This window comes from Mizuhopecten yessoensis, unplaced genomic scaffold (genome assembly GCF_002113885.1).
Source record: "Mizuhopecten yessoensis strain PY_sf001 unplaced genomic scaffold, ASM211388v2 scaffold1951, whole genome shotgun sequence".
NCBI classification, from domain to species: domain Eukaryota; kingdom Metazoa; phylum Mollusca; class Bivalvia; order Pectinida; family Pectinidae; genus Mizuhopecten; species Mizuhopecten yessoensis.
In genome coordinates, this window is record NW_018404303.1 from 164,466 (window position 1) to 179,173 (window position 14,708).

The window sequence follows — 14,708 nt, forward strand, 5'->3', positions numbered from 1 at the left end:
CACATGTATGTTTGTCCTGTCTGGACCAACACAGCGTCATAACAGGATACAAACATTGGACCGGTAACCAATGGGGACCACATATATGTTTGTCCTGTCTGGACCGACACAGCGTCATCACAGGACACAAACAATGGACCTGTATCCATGGGGACCACATGTATGTTTGTCCTGTCTGGACTGACACAGCGTCATCACAGGACACAAACAATGGACATGTATCCATGGGGACCACATGTATGTTTGTCCTGTATGGACCCACACAGCGTCATCACAGGACACAAACAATGGACATGTATCATGGGGCCCACATGTATGTTTGTCCTGTCTGGACCAACACAGCGTCATAACAGGATACGAACATTGGACCGGTAACCAATGGGGACCACATATATGTTTGTCCTGTCTGGACCGACACAGCGTCATCACAGGACACAAACAATGGACCTGTATCCATGGGGACCACTGTATGTATGTTTGTCCTGTCTGGACCAACACAGCGTCATCACAGGACACAATCACTGGAATCCCTCAATAGCAGTCATTGAAAGTGATTTTATCAACAATTTCAAATTTTGTATTGACTAGAAAATCAGTACCTTTGACATAACTCAGTACAAAACACCACAAACATTTATTCAAGAGCAACAAACTACAGACATCCTTGTACAGTATACTGCTAACTTGAATGAAAACCACAGAACATCCATGTACAGTATACTGCTAACTCTAATGAAATACTTCATTTGAGGGTGACTTGTCGTCCCAAGGATTAAATTATTTCAACATTGTACTTCTCACAACACACACACATCTAAATGCAACAGAAATGTCAGTTACCTTAGTGTCCCATTTACATCATTCACCCCTGAAGACACATTTGAACTCTTCTAATTCAAAGGTTGGAATAGTTCATTACAAAATTTCAGGGGTGAATGTACATGCACACTTGAACACTTTTTCCCATGACTGCAAATTTTCTGTAACTGGCAGCTCATATCTAAACTATCAAAATATTACTGACTTGAGAGTTATTTCTGTCAATTTTTAATGACTGTCAACATGATTGCTTAACTCATTTACTCCTACATACTTAAAGTGGACTTGTCTAGTGTTTGATTGGGTAAGGTTCAAATGTGACTTTAGGGGTGAATGGGTTAATTACCTATACCTACAGAAGTGGCAATTATACTATCTTTCTTACAAAAAGATTTATTTAACATCCCTTGAATAATTTCTTAATTGCTATTCTATGTTGTTCTGTATCAAATGAAGTCTCCAGTGACTTGAGGAAGATTATTATATGAGCTCTTTAGTGATTTGAGGAGTCGGGGGGGACTTCCAATGCACTCCAATATTTCTGTTCTCTTCATTAAGGTACATTGGGACGTATATATATCTCCAGCCTCTCTTTGAACTCCTCTTTTGTCTCTGTAGATCTAAGCAAATGGCATTAAAACATTGCAAAAGGGGGTCTCAAATGTTGGACTCTTCTAGCTAAATTTAAAATGAGGATCAGAGGGATTTTGGTTTCCAGTGTTGAGGTCCAAATAGGGGATCTCAGCGCTTTGGTTTGCTGAACAGTGTTTGAAATTGAAAGGGAAGATATATCCATGCGATTCCAACCATTTTTATTTTCTGTACTTGGCTCAGAGCCTGACATCAAAGCTTGTGGTTTGGAAAAAATCAATAGGCGCGTAGATATGTATCTCCTCGTGAGAGGTATCCGGGCACGTAGGCAACAGGCATTACCACCTCCCCGCTACACACAAACGCTCCGCATCGTATGTATACAACATCCTCGCCCCGGCCAACCAGCGCTTGTAATGCGCAGAGATACATTTCCGCATGGATTTCTAATATATTTCGAAGTATTACATTAGCAGTATTTTTTCCCTAAATTTTCACTGTGTATTTTGGTAACGTAAAGTGTCATTAACCTATATGAAATAATATTGTGTTAATAAAGGGGGTCCTACTAAGTATGTAGGGAATTGTGTTATGGACATGTGTGTTTGAAACTTACCCAGCGATTCTTTACACTTCTGCTCAAGAGCCGCCTCCCGCGCGTTCTTCTTGGCTTTTTCAGTTTCTTTTTTCTGGAAAGATAAAAAAAGAAAAATTCAATGAACCAAATATTTTCATCAGTAAAAATGAGGAAAATGTCTAACTACAAAATATGTCCACATCCATGGGCAGACTCCAATAAATATACACTTTATCATTCTCTCTTCCACTCAACATCAATTTTGATTTTTTTTAAAAAAACATTTAATCGTAAGTTTTATTAACTATCAGTAAGTTTGTTTAAATTGCACAAGGACACATGTTAATTTATGTTTTGTAAAACAAGACCAGGTATATGTGGATATGGGTACAAACATATTTCTCACAAGAGACCCTTTAATGGATGATAAAGACACAAAAATCCTAATTTCAGTTTACAACAGGAATGTAATTTTTTTAATTTATAATCTTCAGTTTAAACTTGGTGTGAAAAATACACTGAAGTACTTTTAACTTCTCTTGTGTTTAACAGTTATCTAAATTTTATACATTTTTTTCAAATTTAACCATACAAATTGTGTGTACTAAACCACTATGTGTAAATGATCATTGCTTTTGCAGTATTCAGTAATTCTAACACAAAGAATTTGTCCTCACTTATAATAACACAAAGAATTTAAATTCTACAGGTATTTCTTAATAGAGCTAGCTAGCACGAGTTATTCAAGTGTGTTCATGCTTGCCTGCACTGTATGATATTCATACAGATATATGATAGTCCAAGAAGTTTTCCTTGTAAAATATCTCATCATCTAGCACAGTTCATATTGTCTGACTTCAGGGGAATGGGACCTACGACCCATGACTTATGACCTCAGTGGAACAGTCCAACAATGACTAGTAACGTATCGTCAACCATTTACAGCTGTGGGACAGTCCAACAATGACTAGTAACGTATCGTCAACCATTTATAGCTGTGGGACAGTCCAGCCACATATAAATTTTAGATCTTTCAGGAGTATTAATCCAAGCAGAAATGAAAATAGAATATCAGACATTGATTAGACACCTGTCAGGCTGGTGTCAAACAACTTTAGTACAATGAATCTCTAAAGCCATATTTATCTATTTTGAGGGTAACGTGAAACACAGATTCCTCCCACATTAAGACCCCCTTTACTTGTATTTCCTTATAAAGTTTGACATTTATTGAAAATGAAAAAATTCTCTACAGCTCTTCTAAAGTACTTTCATCTCTTCAAGGAGATTTTTCTAATTGTTCATAAAAGAAATATTATCTATATATACTTCTATACAGTAAACTATATATGCAGTGTATATGGTATATATGTGCCTACTTTAACATAATACACTATGATAAAACTTTTTTTTTAAATGATTTATGTTTTATATCTGACAGATTTAAACCTCTGTATAAACAACTTTTAACAGAATATGAGAATGGATGAGAAAAACAAGAAACATTTCTCCTCAAGTTTCTTGCTGAATTTCATCAAATTTGCTGAATCTATGGAAAACAATATAGCTGACTGTCTGAATAAAGATAAATACGAAATTTATCGAAAAAGAGAACCGGAATTCTATGTGCAGATTGACCCAGTGGTCCTCACATTACTGTGGAAATAAATGTAGCAGAAGGCTGTGTCTGGAAGCTTCCCAGCCCAGCCATATATCATACCACTGCTGACATAAATCCCAGGGAACAAACTCCATATAGATCGGAAGTCATCAATTAGTTTATTAGTTCTATCTGGGAACGTATGCTCAAAGCTCTTGTTAACAATCCCCGTCACATTTTTCTTTTGTATATACAGTTACCTCCCCTTCATTTTGTTTTGGATATGAGTGTATTGCTGCCTCTGCATGAAAGCCATTTTGGTCTCTGAGGAGTATAGCATATAGATATAGGTGTAGTACAGTTGGGAGGAGGCACCTCCACTGACCAAGTTGCTTAGTGGGTAATTTACCAACAGTATAATAATCTGAGGTCAATTAAGGGTTCATTCCAAATCTGGCTCAGCTGAATTTTTGCACAAGCAACACTGTTGTTGATTGTAGTCTTTTATTTTAACTTTATCATTTTTCGTGAAAGTCCAGCAAGGTATGGTTTAATTTTCAGAAATGCTTTATGATAGCTATAGTTAGGCTGGAAAATGTCCAATACAGTGGTACCATAATCCCTAATCTTAAGAAGATGAATTGAAAATCAACCCGTCAGTATCATATCAGAGTACATATATATGTAGATGATGGCGTAGAATTACTTCCCTTGTTTAGGAATTTATCCCTTATTGATTTGTGCATTCACGATTCCTGGAAAGCATTACACTGTTGAAGTATATAAATCTCAAATTTGATCCAATTCATTGTTGCGTTGTTGTTGTTTTTTTTAAATGTTTGTTTAGTTTTTTATTTATTTCATATATTTTTAAATACTCCTACTTGAACAAATAATTCTGTACCATACATCATAAAAGATCATGTTTATGGACATTTCTGCAGTGGAAAATGTTGTTTTTTAACTTCAGGTAATTCTTTTACCTCAAATATTTATTTACAAAACAAATAACTACTGTTTTACTACAATTAACTGATATGAGAATGATAGCTTTGTAGCTCAAATATTCACTGAAACTAAAAGTTGCTCAAACGTAGGTGAGTCAAATAACCCTGGAAACTGGCCAGCCAATAGGGTACAAGGATCCCTGAATGAACAGGTTCTGAGCTGGACGACACTGAGTGATGCTTTTATTAAGCAAACATAGAATTCCTGTAGTAGTTCAGCACACAAATCAAGTGTTATGTCTAAAGACCCCCCCCCCCCCCCCCCCCCCAATGAAGTAGTCTGTAGCTAGGCTACTTTGATTGATCCATGCTTTGCACCATTTTCTTCCAATAAAGTATTTCATTGATTTGCATTTTCATGACGAGGTAATAGCCTCTCATTATGTACAACGGGTTTAATGTTTTTTCCGTCGTCGATAACAACCAAGTTTCAATATCTGCATCCAACATGGCCGCCTGAATGACCAAAGTAGAACCACGTTTTCTGATATATCTGGTACAGAACTGTTTTATCATATTTCATTTACCTTATAACTGTTGAGAACATATAAGTCAAAACGAAGACAGCTCATTTCTGTGTCTAGATCAGATAATGTCCTAGTTTGACTTTACAATCATTTACACATAAAATAGTACTGTAATGATATCTATACGGGAGTGGCAAGAAATCTATGAAGTTTATAAGCTACTGTCACCATATAATTAAAAAGAATATTGATTTTCTGTATTATCTTAATTAAATTTACCGTTTACATTTTTTATGAATTTAATCAACGACTTGCATCATTGACTAAAATGTTCTGGCTCAACGATCAGCAGTGCAGTTATAAATCAATCAATCATGGCTATACTTCCCTTTCAAACTACCCCATTCCATTGACTTTGAAACATGATATTTTAATGGTATTTTCTTAACATTCACTAATATCAATTGTAATTTATAGAAACACAATAATTTCCTGGTAAATAATTATAAACAAAACTCAATGTCTTATGTAGATCATCTGATGAGTAAAAGGAAACTCAAAAATAATAATATTTGAACTTGCAGATAATTATTAAATTTGTTGATAATTATTGAATTTGTAGATTATTACTGAACTTGCAGATAATTATTAAATTTGTTGATAATAATTGAATTTGTAGATTAATACCAAACTTGTAGATAATAATTTAATTTGTACACAACTAATGAACAAGAAGACTTACATAATTTGTAGATAATGAACTTGAAAAAAGTCTGAACCTGTAGATAATGAACTTGAAAAAAAAGTCTGAACCTGTAGATAATGAACTTGAAAAAAAAGTCTGAACCTGTAGATAATGAACTTGAAATTAAGTCTGAACCTGTAGATAATAAACTTGAAAAAAAGTCTGAACCTGTAGATAATGAACTTGAAAAAAAAAGTCTGAACCTGTAAATAATGAACTTGAAAAGAAGTCTGAACCTGTAGATAAAGAACTTGAAATTAAGTCTGAACCTGTAGATAATGAACTTGAAAAAAAAGTCTGAACCTGTAGATAATGAACTTGAAATTAAGTCTGAACCTGTAGATAATGAACTTGAAAAAAAGTCTGAACTTGAAATAATGCACTTAAAAAAAAGTCTGAACCTGTAAATAATGAACTTGAAAAGAAGTCTGAACCTGTAGATAATGAACTTGAAAAAAAGTCTGAACCTGTAGATAATGAACTTGAAAAAAAGTCTGAACTTGAGGATAATAAACTTGTAGATGAAGTCTGAACCTGTAGATACTAACTAAGAGGCTATGGTGGAGATATACTAACTAAGAGGCTAGGGTGGAGATATACTAACTAAGAGGCTATGGTGGAGATATACCAACTAAGAGGCTATGGTGGAGATATACTAACTAAGAGGCTATGGTCGGGATATACTAACTAAGAGGCTATGGTCGGGATATACTAACTAAGAGGCTATGGTGTAGATATACTAACTAAGAGGCTATGGTCGGGATATACTAACTAAGAGGCTATGGTGTAGATATACTAACTAAGAGGCTATGGGGGAGATATACTAACTAAGAGGCTATTGTAGAGATATACTAACTAAGAGGCTATGGTCGGGATATACTAACTAAGAGGCTATGGTCGGGATATACTAACTAAGAGGCTATGGTGGAGATACACTAACTAAGGGGCTATGGTGGAGATATACTAACTAAGAGGCTATGGTGGAGATATTACCCTTCAGGCCTGTACTACTGATTTCTTGTAACAACAAGGTGATCTACTGATTAAGGCCCATCGTAACAAGCTAGGAATTTTACCAGGGGATTTTTGTGTGTGATGACCAACCCACTTCATTCTACAGAAAGACACTGATCCTTACCGTCAATACCGTCTTAACAAAACACCAGTCCCTCATTCACAAAAGGTTGTTTTTATATCATACACGTTTTATTTTGTTGAAGCTAGTTGGTATATCTCTCTAACATTATAGAAATAAGGTGATTACCGATGGGAACATGAAGAAAACAGCAGTGGGATTGGGCGGGATTATCGTGTGTCAGGCAGCCGTGACCTCTAACAATACCCTGGTAATAGTTGGTCACTCACAGAACTTACTCTATACAACTTAAATCTACCTTACAGCATTTACACTCCGACCTAGAAGACCGTTGCAACAAACACCAATTCAACGCTTTATACTGTCAGAAAAAGAACTCTGTTTTAATCCGACATCCAGCTTAAATTTTACCTGTTCGTTCCAACAAACAAAAATGTTTAATAGCTTTAATTGATGGTGACTTCAAAATTTTATTGTGCTTGGTTTATATCCTTTTTGCTTGTTTCAAGTATTTTTATTTGCCAGTTTCAGGTATTTTCATATTTGCCTATTTCCAGTAATTTTAATATATCTATTCGCTTATTTCAGGTAATTTTTTATGTTCCCTTTTACTGTTTTTTATTTTTGCCTATTTCAGTTGTTTTTTTTACCTTTTTTAGGTATTGCTTATGGGTTTTGTTTTCAAATATAGACTAAAGAGGAGAAACAAAAAATGTCTGATAATGTCACACCTCGTTGTCTCGTCTGTCAGAACGAGAGAACATTCCTGTCATCAACATCGACATATAGGTGTACATTGTGTTACTGCCTCTTGTCATCAACATCGACATATAGGTGTACATTGTGTTACTGCCTCTTGTCATCGGGACCACAAGAGTAGATTCCGCTCACCAACCTTGACATTAAGGAGGCTTGCCCCAATGAATGCAAAGTACTAGAGAGTTCCACTATCGTTTTCTGTATATACTGATCTACGCTTAGTTTCTATTTTTTGTATAACTGTGGAATACCTGTCATCGTACCATTGTTGACCAGGTAGTTCAGATGGTTAGAGCGACACTTTAACCCTTTCACCACTGTAGACCAAAATGGATTCATACATATCAATGCATGGTAGAGTCTACTCAAGTTTCCTAGGGGGTGAAAGGGTTAACAATACTGGTCTAGTCCTGCTGATTATTTTACACAACTGTTGTTGATGATATTTTATTTATTTCATTGTTATTATTTTTTTCCCAGTTAAGTCCCACATGGTAAGGTTTTCTTTTCAGATATGATTAATCAAAGCTTTATTCTAGCCGAAAATAAACAGTTTATACTACATACCACAGTAGTCGAAGTTTGTATGGCAGTGGTACGGGGGTAAGTTATATAATATAACGTTATAATGATGATGACACTTTTGAGAGCTCATCTCAAAAATATATAAAACATGACCAAATAAAAATGTTAAGAACAGATCAGACAAAGTTTGAAATCATTATAAAAAAACTTTTTCTTGTAAAATCATTATGATATCGGACTGGTGTTAATTCCCTACCGTTAACAAAGTCAGCTTAATAACAATTCGTCACAATAAAAACAGAATCTTGTTTGTCTAACATCACATTTCTGAAAAGAATAAGTCTATTGGCCCCCGTAGTTTGAACCTGTATGTAATAAACACTTGGGCTATTTCTTTCGAAAAACATTTTGTTTAATAAAACATCATTTTTAATACCCTTTACATTAATATTACTTTATTTACAATATTTCCTGACAAATAACACTTACTAAGCAACAAAATATTGTTGTCACGTGTGTTCCGTTACATAAACGAGTCCGAGAGATCGTCACAGAGAAAGAGTATCCCCCGGAGTATTGATTTAATAATAGAGTAAGCACTGCCGGTATAATGACAAGCTTGATCCTGTAAGGTGGCACACATTTGGTAGAACAAGAATGACTCAACCTCAAAATGCTCCATTAATACATCAGACCTTGACAATCACGTTTTCATAGCAAGTAGGAAAACCTTACTTCTCCGACTTCCTGAATTAAATCTGCTTTCTAAACGTGAGCAAATTTCCCAACAAGCGATCAATATTTCTTGACATGTGTAATTTTGAACTTTAATTAACATTGGGTTTTATACTGATTCTGAAAGGAACTAAACCACAATTTTCTGATTCTGACCTAGATCTAAAAATAGCAACACGCTAGTCAACAGAAAACAATGAACAGACATGATCATCCTGCTACAAGATCCAACATACCTAGTTGGGGTATCAATTCCTAATAATAACCACAAAATATGTATTATTATGCAGTTGCTACTAGTAATAATAATAAACAGTGCACTATGGTCTAATTTACACACTAGGACTCCAAACCATTTAATGATTGTAGAATGTCTATTACTAAATTATTTTGTACAAAAATAAGTTATTACTACTGTGGAGACACTATTATTTGTCAAATTTAATGAAATCTGCCTTTTGATCAAGACACAAACATTCAAGATTTACATTACATGATAACACAGACAAAAAGAACAATAATCATATAGCTTCTCCTTATAGCAGGTTTTAGAACCCTTCGGTCAGCTTTGAACCAAAGACTAGTCTTTGAATCAATCTTTAGGTAACGAATTGTCAGCAAAATTTGAACAGTACATGTTGTATTCTGTGATGTTTTTTCGGGGAAACAGAAGGCCACAGTAAGACTTGGTTTCTAGCAGAGAATCCCAGCCCCCTGAAACCGTCAGAAATAGGCAAATATGGAATCTAAGAGACAGCTTCATTTTATAATAGATATACAGGGTACTGAACACTAGTCTGGAATAAATAGAAACATAGACGCTATGAAGCATGGCCGAGTTGGAGATGATAAGTGTCATTCCTCAGAAGGCTTCGTCCAAAATCCTCAGAAGGCTTCGTCCAAAATCCTCAGAAGGCTTCGTCCAAAAAATTCCGAAAAAGACATGCTAGATATGCAAGTCAAACAAACGAGCTTTTAAAACGTAACAACCTGAATTCTCCAGATCATATTTACCGAGTTAATTTCCAGCAACCATATTTTTAGTCTTCGTTTAATCTCATTATCTCTACTGAAAACTGTTTGTATGAGTCTGTTGAAGAATTCAAATTTAAATTTCAGAGGCATTAAACCATAAAGAAATCTGTATGTGAGCATAACATAGTTTTTGTTGTTACAGAACAAAAGATTTTAAATACCAACCACCAACTTTAAAATGCTATATAATAGTTGTGTACCGACAGAAGATTTTTTTAAGAACACCCAGTGGTGTAGAATGCCTTTAGAGCGCGGTTCGATTGTGTTGATGCACAACAGACTGTAGATATATCCAGCTTTGTTCCTGTCCGGCCCAACTCTTCTATAATTACATTAAGACAAAAGAAGAACTGCACAGACTGCCCCCGACACAAAGGGAACATAACAATACCGAACTAAATACAAACAATTACTGTCTAAATTTCAGGGGCTATTGTGTTTCTTCGTGTAAATGTTTTGAGTAATTCCTTGGTTAGAACGATGATGAATTGATCGCAGTAAACTACATACCAACATTCTGTAGATAAATTAAGTCCACTTTTTGCTCATTATTCAATATTGGCTTCAATCTGATGGTGGCTTAGCTCTGTTCACTCAGGGCGGCCATATTCTGAAGTTGTCAAACTCCGCTCACTCAGGGCAGCCATTTTCTGTCATGGCCGTGAGTCCTGTTCTCTCTACTGTCTTTGGGCTAATTCTGACTACATTATTAGGAAGCCAGCAGTATTTAGGTATCTTTCAATAATCTAATTAAATCCTGCCAATTTAAGTGTTCCTTTGTTACATGCCAAAATCAGAATTCATTTTTTCATTCTATTATACAGACATATTTAAACAGGTCCCTGTGTCTGACATTACACCTTAGATCTAACTTGAAACAAGCTTCAACCTGCACATCAATATGTAAATTTCCTTTGATATAAATAATTTACTGGCTTTTTATAACATTTAACTCAATAATAAATGAGTGTATCTCTGCTCTTTCAACCTTTTACTGAATCACCATAAAACACCAAAGAATCAAAAAAGGTCTTAGACTGCCTAAAAATGGGCTCATCCATTTGATCAAGTGAATGATATACAGAAATTATAGGTGTATAATTTCTGAAATTATAAAATTATTTATTTCCAATCATGTAAAATAGAAAGCTGTGGTCAGATGAAGAATTATTTTTCATTTTGTCCCACGCAAATTTTGAGCAACCANGTAGATTTATGTAAAAAGAATGTCAGAACCCAAAAGAGCAGAAAAATAATGTCAACTATCAGTAAGAGCCTAGTAAATTAACTCATTCACCCCTGAAATTTCATAATGAACTATTCCAACATTTGAATTGGATGAGTTAAAATGTGTCTTTAGGGAGTGAATGAGTTAAAACTAAATGGTTAACTCAACATCTCACCAAAAATCTTAGTCTTTATGCAAATCTAACATATCAAAGATATTTCCCACACTCACTACTGGAGAGATAAAAAAAAAAAGTAGATACTTAAATACGGGCCGCCCAGACACTTAAGATTCATAAGATGTGCTTTTGAAGTGGATCCAACTACACTAAGATTTTTCTATGTATGATAATACCTCAGTATTAGAGTTTGGAAAACAAATTTGAATAATTACACTCGAAACAGAATCAGCAGGAACATAATTCTTATAAAGATTGAAAATATTAATTAAATGGGTATTAAATTTCTGTTGTTATTGATCAAATAATTAGTTACAATTTTAGCAAAAAAAAAAAGCAATATTTAGTGTGGTTAGGAAAAATGAAAAGGTCCTAATTTATTAAATGCTTTGTGTCAATATCATTTCTTATGATCATTCACAATATCTGTTTTTTCCGATAAATAATTAGAGACCTTTGGACCCTGAGGTATTTCCATAATGATCTGATCTGATCGGAGTCCTGGATATATTGGCAAAACAGAATTGAATATTACAGGATGAAACCGTACGGTACGACCACCAAACTGATGGGTTTTCATAGCATCCTATTTACACGTCGGTTCACTTATGTTAGAGTGGATGCGAGGAAAATTTAATTCTCCAGCCAGCGTACACAAGCATTGTACTATATCTGTCAGAGAGCCGCCAACACAGTCGAACACAGTTTATACCAGAGCATAATTCTATCCCAACGGCATTCAGAACAATAAAGGTATCCCTGAATATTGTGTAGCAGTCTTTGAATGTGCCAGGACAGTAGGGAATCCCCAGAGCTGACTTATCAATATGGTTGAGAACGTTCCGGTACGCCCTCTCCGATGTCAGTCTAAATGGAGGTTTGATTTAAGGGAGACAGATCCACACTGGCGTGCCTCCAGTGAATAGTGCACAGAACCAGCGGCCTGAACACTGCCAATGAATAAATGATAGAGGCTACTTGGTCAAATATGACCGTCAGCGCTAACGCAAACAAACGCCTCCGTAAGTCGGATGATAGGACAGAAAACAATTAAAGTGCCCCTTTATCAGGAATTATCTGTGTCATCTGCTCAATGTTGGAAAAAAAAAAATAATACAAATCTAGTGCATTAACACACAAGCATTGTAGCCCAATGTAGAATACAGAAATGGATTGAATTATTCATGGAAAATATGCAACGGAATAGTCTCATTTGAATATTTCTGAAATATTTATTAACACATTAGTTTAGACAGAAGTCAAGGAAACACATGCTACCCCTCGTGTGTTCACCACTAGATTCCACAAGTCCATACTTTATAGAACCTTTCATTACACATGCTACCCCTCGTGTGTTCACCACGTGTGTTCACCACTAGATTCTACAAGTCCATACTTTATAGAACGTTTCACTACACATGCTACCCCTCGTGTGTTCACCACTAGATTCTACAAGTTTTTTCCTCATAGAACGTTTCGCTACAAATTCTCGCGACTCCAACAAATACCCTTAGCGTTCTTCCTATTGGCAACCAACCATAAATGCTGGGTATTTTTTCACCTGAAGAATAAGACTTAAGTAACCCATTAATGTTTACATTCAAATTGAGTCTCCATCCAAGAAGCAGTTGGTTGCATCATACGCGTAAAACTGTGAGGTTTTTTGGTGATACTGGTAGTCGGTAAGACAGACTGTTCCGCCTTGTTCTGTCCTTTTAGGACTCGCTGCTAAGCAACACTGGAAAACTGATTTCAAATGGTGCTAGAAGTTTGATGTTTGAATCTAAGCCCCAAAGGAAATCAGGACTCCAATAGTAGGATGTTGTCTCCGAGATATCTGGAACACCTGGTACAGCAAATCTCAAAATTTCTCATCAGTTATTCTCACAAGTATTTCTCACACAAAAGTTCTCATCAACTATTCTCACAAGTATTTCTCACACATATCTCATCAACTATTCTCACTAGTTACTCTAACATCATATATTCTCAACTGTATGAAATATATATCACAAACTATTTCCAAAAGCATTTCACACTTTACAATACTTCACATTCATTAGTATCAATATAATTTTAAATTTTAAAATATTTCTTAACAATTCAGCAATGCATAAATCAATTACTCTCTCACAAATACTGTTTTAAAAAATTATATATATGGTTATTCTTTATATACTTCAAACTTAATACCAACACAAAAAAACTGAGCATAATACACGAGCGTTTCAGGCAATCAATTCTCACAAACCAATTCAGACAAGATCTTCGTAACTTTCATCTCACACATAACATCCCCAATAGCAAGATTCAATTTTGTTTTGAAAGCTTTTCACACAAATAGTTTTTACAATACAATTGAATTAAAAAGAAAAACAAGTCCAATTGTCTGTGATAGACCAAATATAAATACCAGTTTGACTCAACAATACAAGTAAGGTAAACATTTCTAAACCAAAATATAACTTAAGTCCAATAGATAGGGGACTGCTGTCATAGTGATATAACTCCTGGTCCTATAGACACAGGGGACTGCTGTCATAGTGATATAACTCCTGGTCCTTTAGACACAGGGGACTGTTACCATAGTGATATACCTCCTGGTCCTTTAGACACAGGGGACTGTTACCATAGTAATATACCTCCTAGCCTTCTAGACACAGGGGACTGTTACCATAGTGATATACCTCCTGGTCCTATAGACACAGGCGACTGTTACCATAGTGATATACCTCCTGGTCCTTTAGACACAGGGGACTGTTACCATAGTAATATACCTCCTAGTCCTATAGACACAGGGGACTGTTACCATAGTTATATACCTCCTGGTCCTATAGACATAGGGCACTGCTACCATCGTTATATACCTCCTGGTCCTATAGACATAGGGCACTGCTACCATAGTGATATACCTCCTAGTCCTATAGACACAGGGCACTGTTACCATAGTAATATACCTCCTAGTCCTATAGACACAGGGGACTGTTACCATAGTAATATACCTCCTATTCCTATAGACACAGGGGACTGTTACCAGAGGGATATACCTCCTGGTCCTATAGACATAGGGCACTGTTACCATCGTTATATAGCTCCTGGTCCTATAGACACAGGGGACTGCTGTCATAGTGATATACCTCCTGGTCCTTTAGACATAGGGCACTGTTACAATAGTGATATACCTCCTGGTCCTATAGACATAGGGCACTGCTACCATCGTTATATACCTCCTGGTCCTATAGACATAGGGCACTGCTACCATAGTGATATACCTCCTAGTCCTATAGACACAGGGGACTGTTACCATAGTAATATACCTCCTAGTCCTATAGACACAGTGGACTGT

At 35.6% G+C, this 14,708-nt stretch overlaps 1 protein-coding gene across 3 annotated transcripts in view; it reads right to left on the reverse strand.

The window, feature by feature from the left end:
* The window catches only part of LOC110443162, a 134,696-nt gene that overhangs the window by 18,242 nt on the left and 101,746 nt on the right, over positions 1–14,708 (reverse strand). For all 3 annotated transcript variants that reach the window (XM_021487221.1, XM_021487214.1, XM_021487206.1), the window contains exon 4: positions 2,027–2,099. In XM_021487221.1, the coding sequence (XP_021342896.1) occupies positions 2,027–2,099 (73 nt within the window). The remainder of the gene's footprint in view (positions 1–2,026; positions 2,100–14,708) is intronic.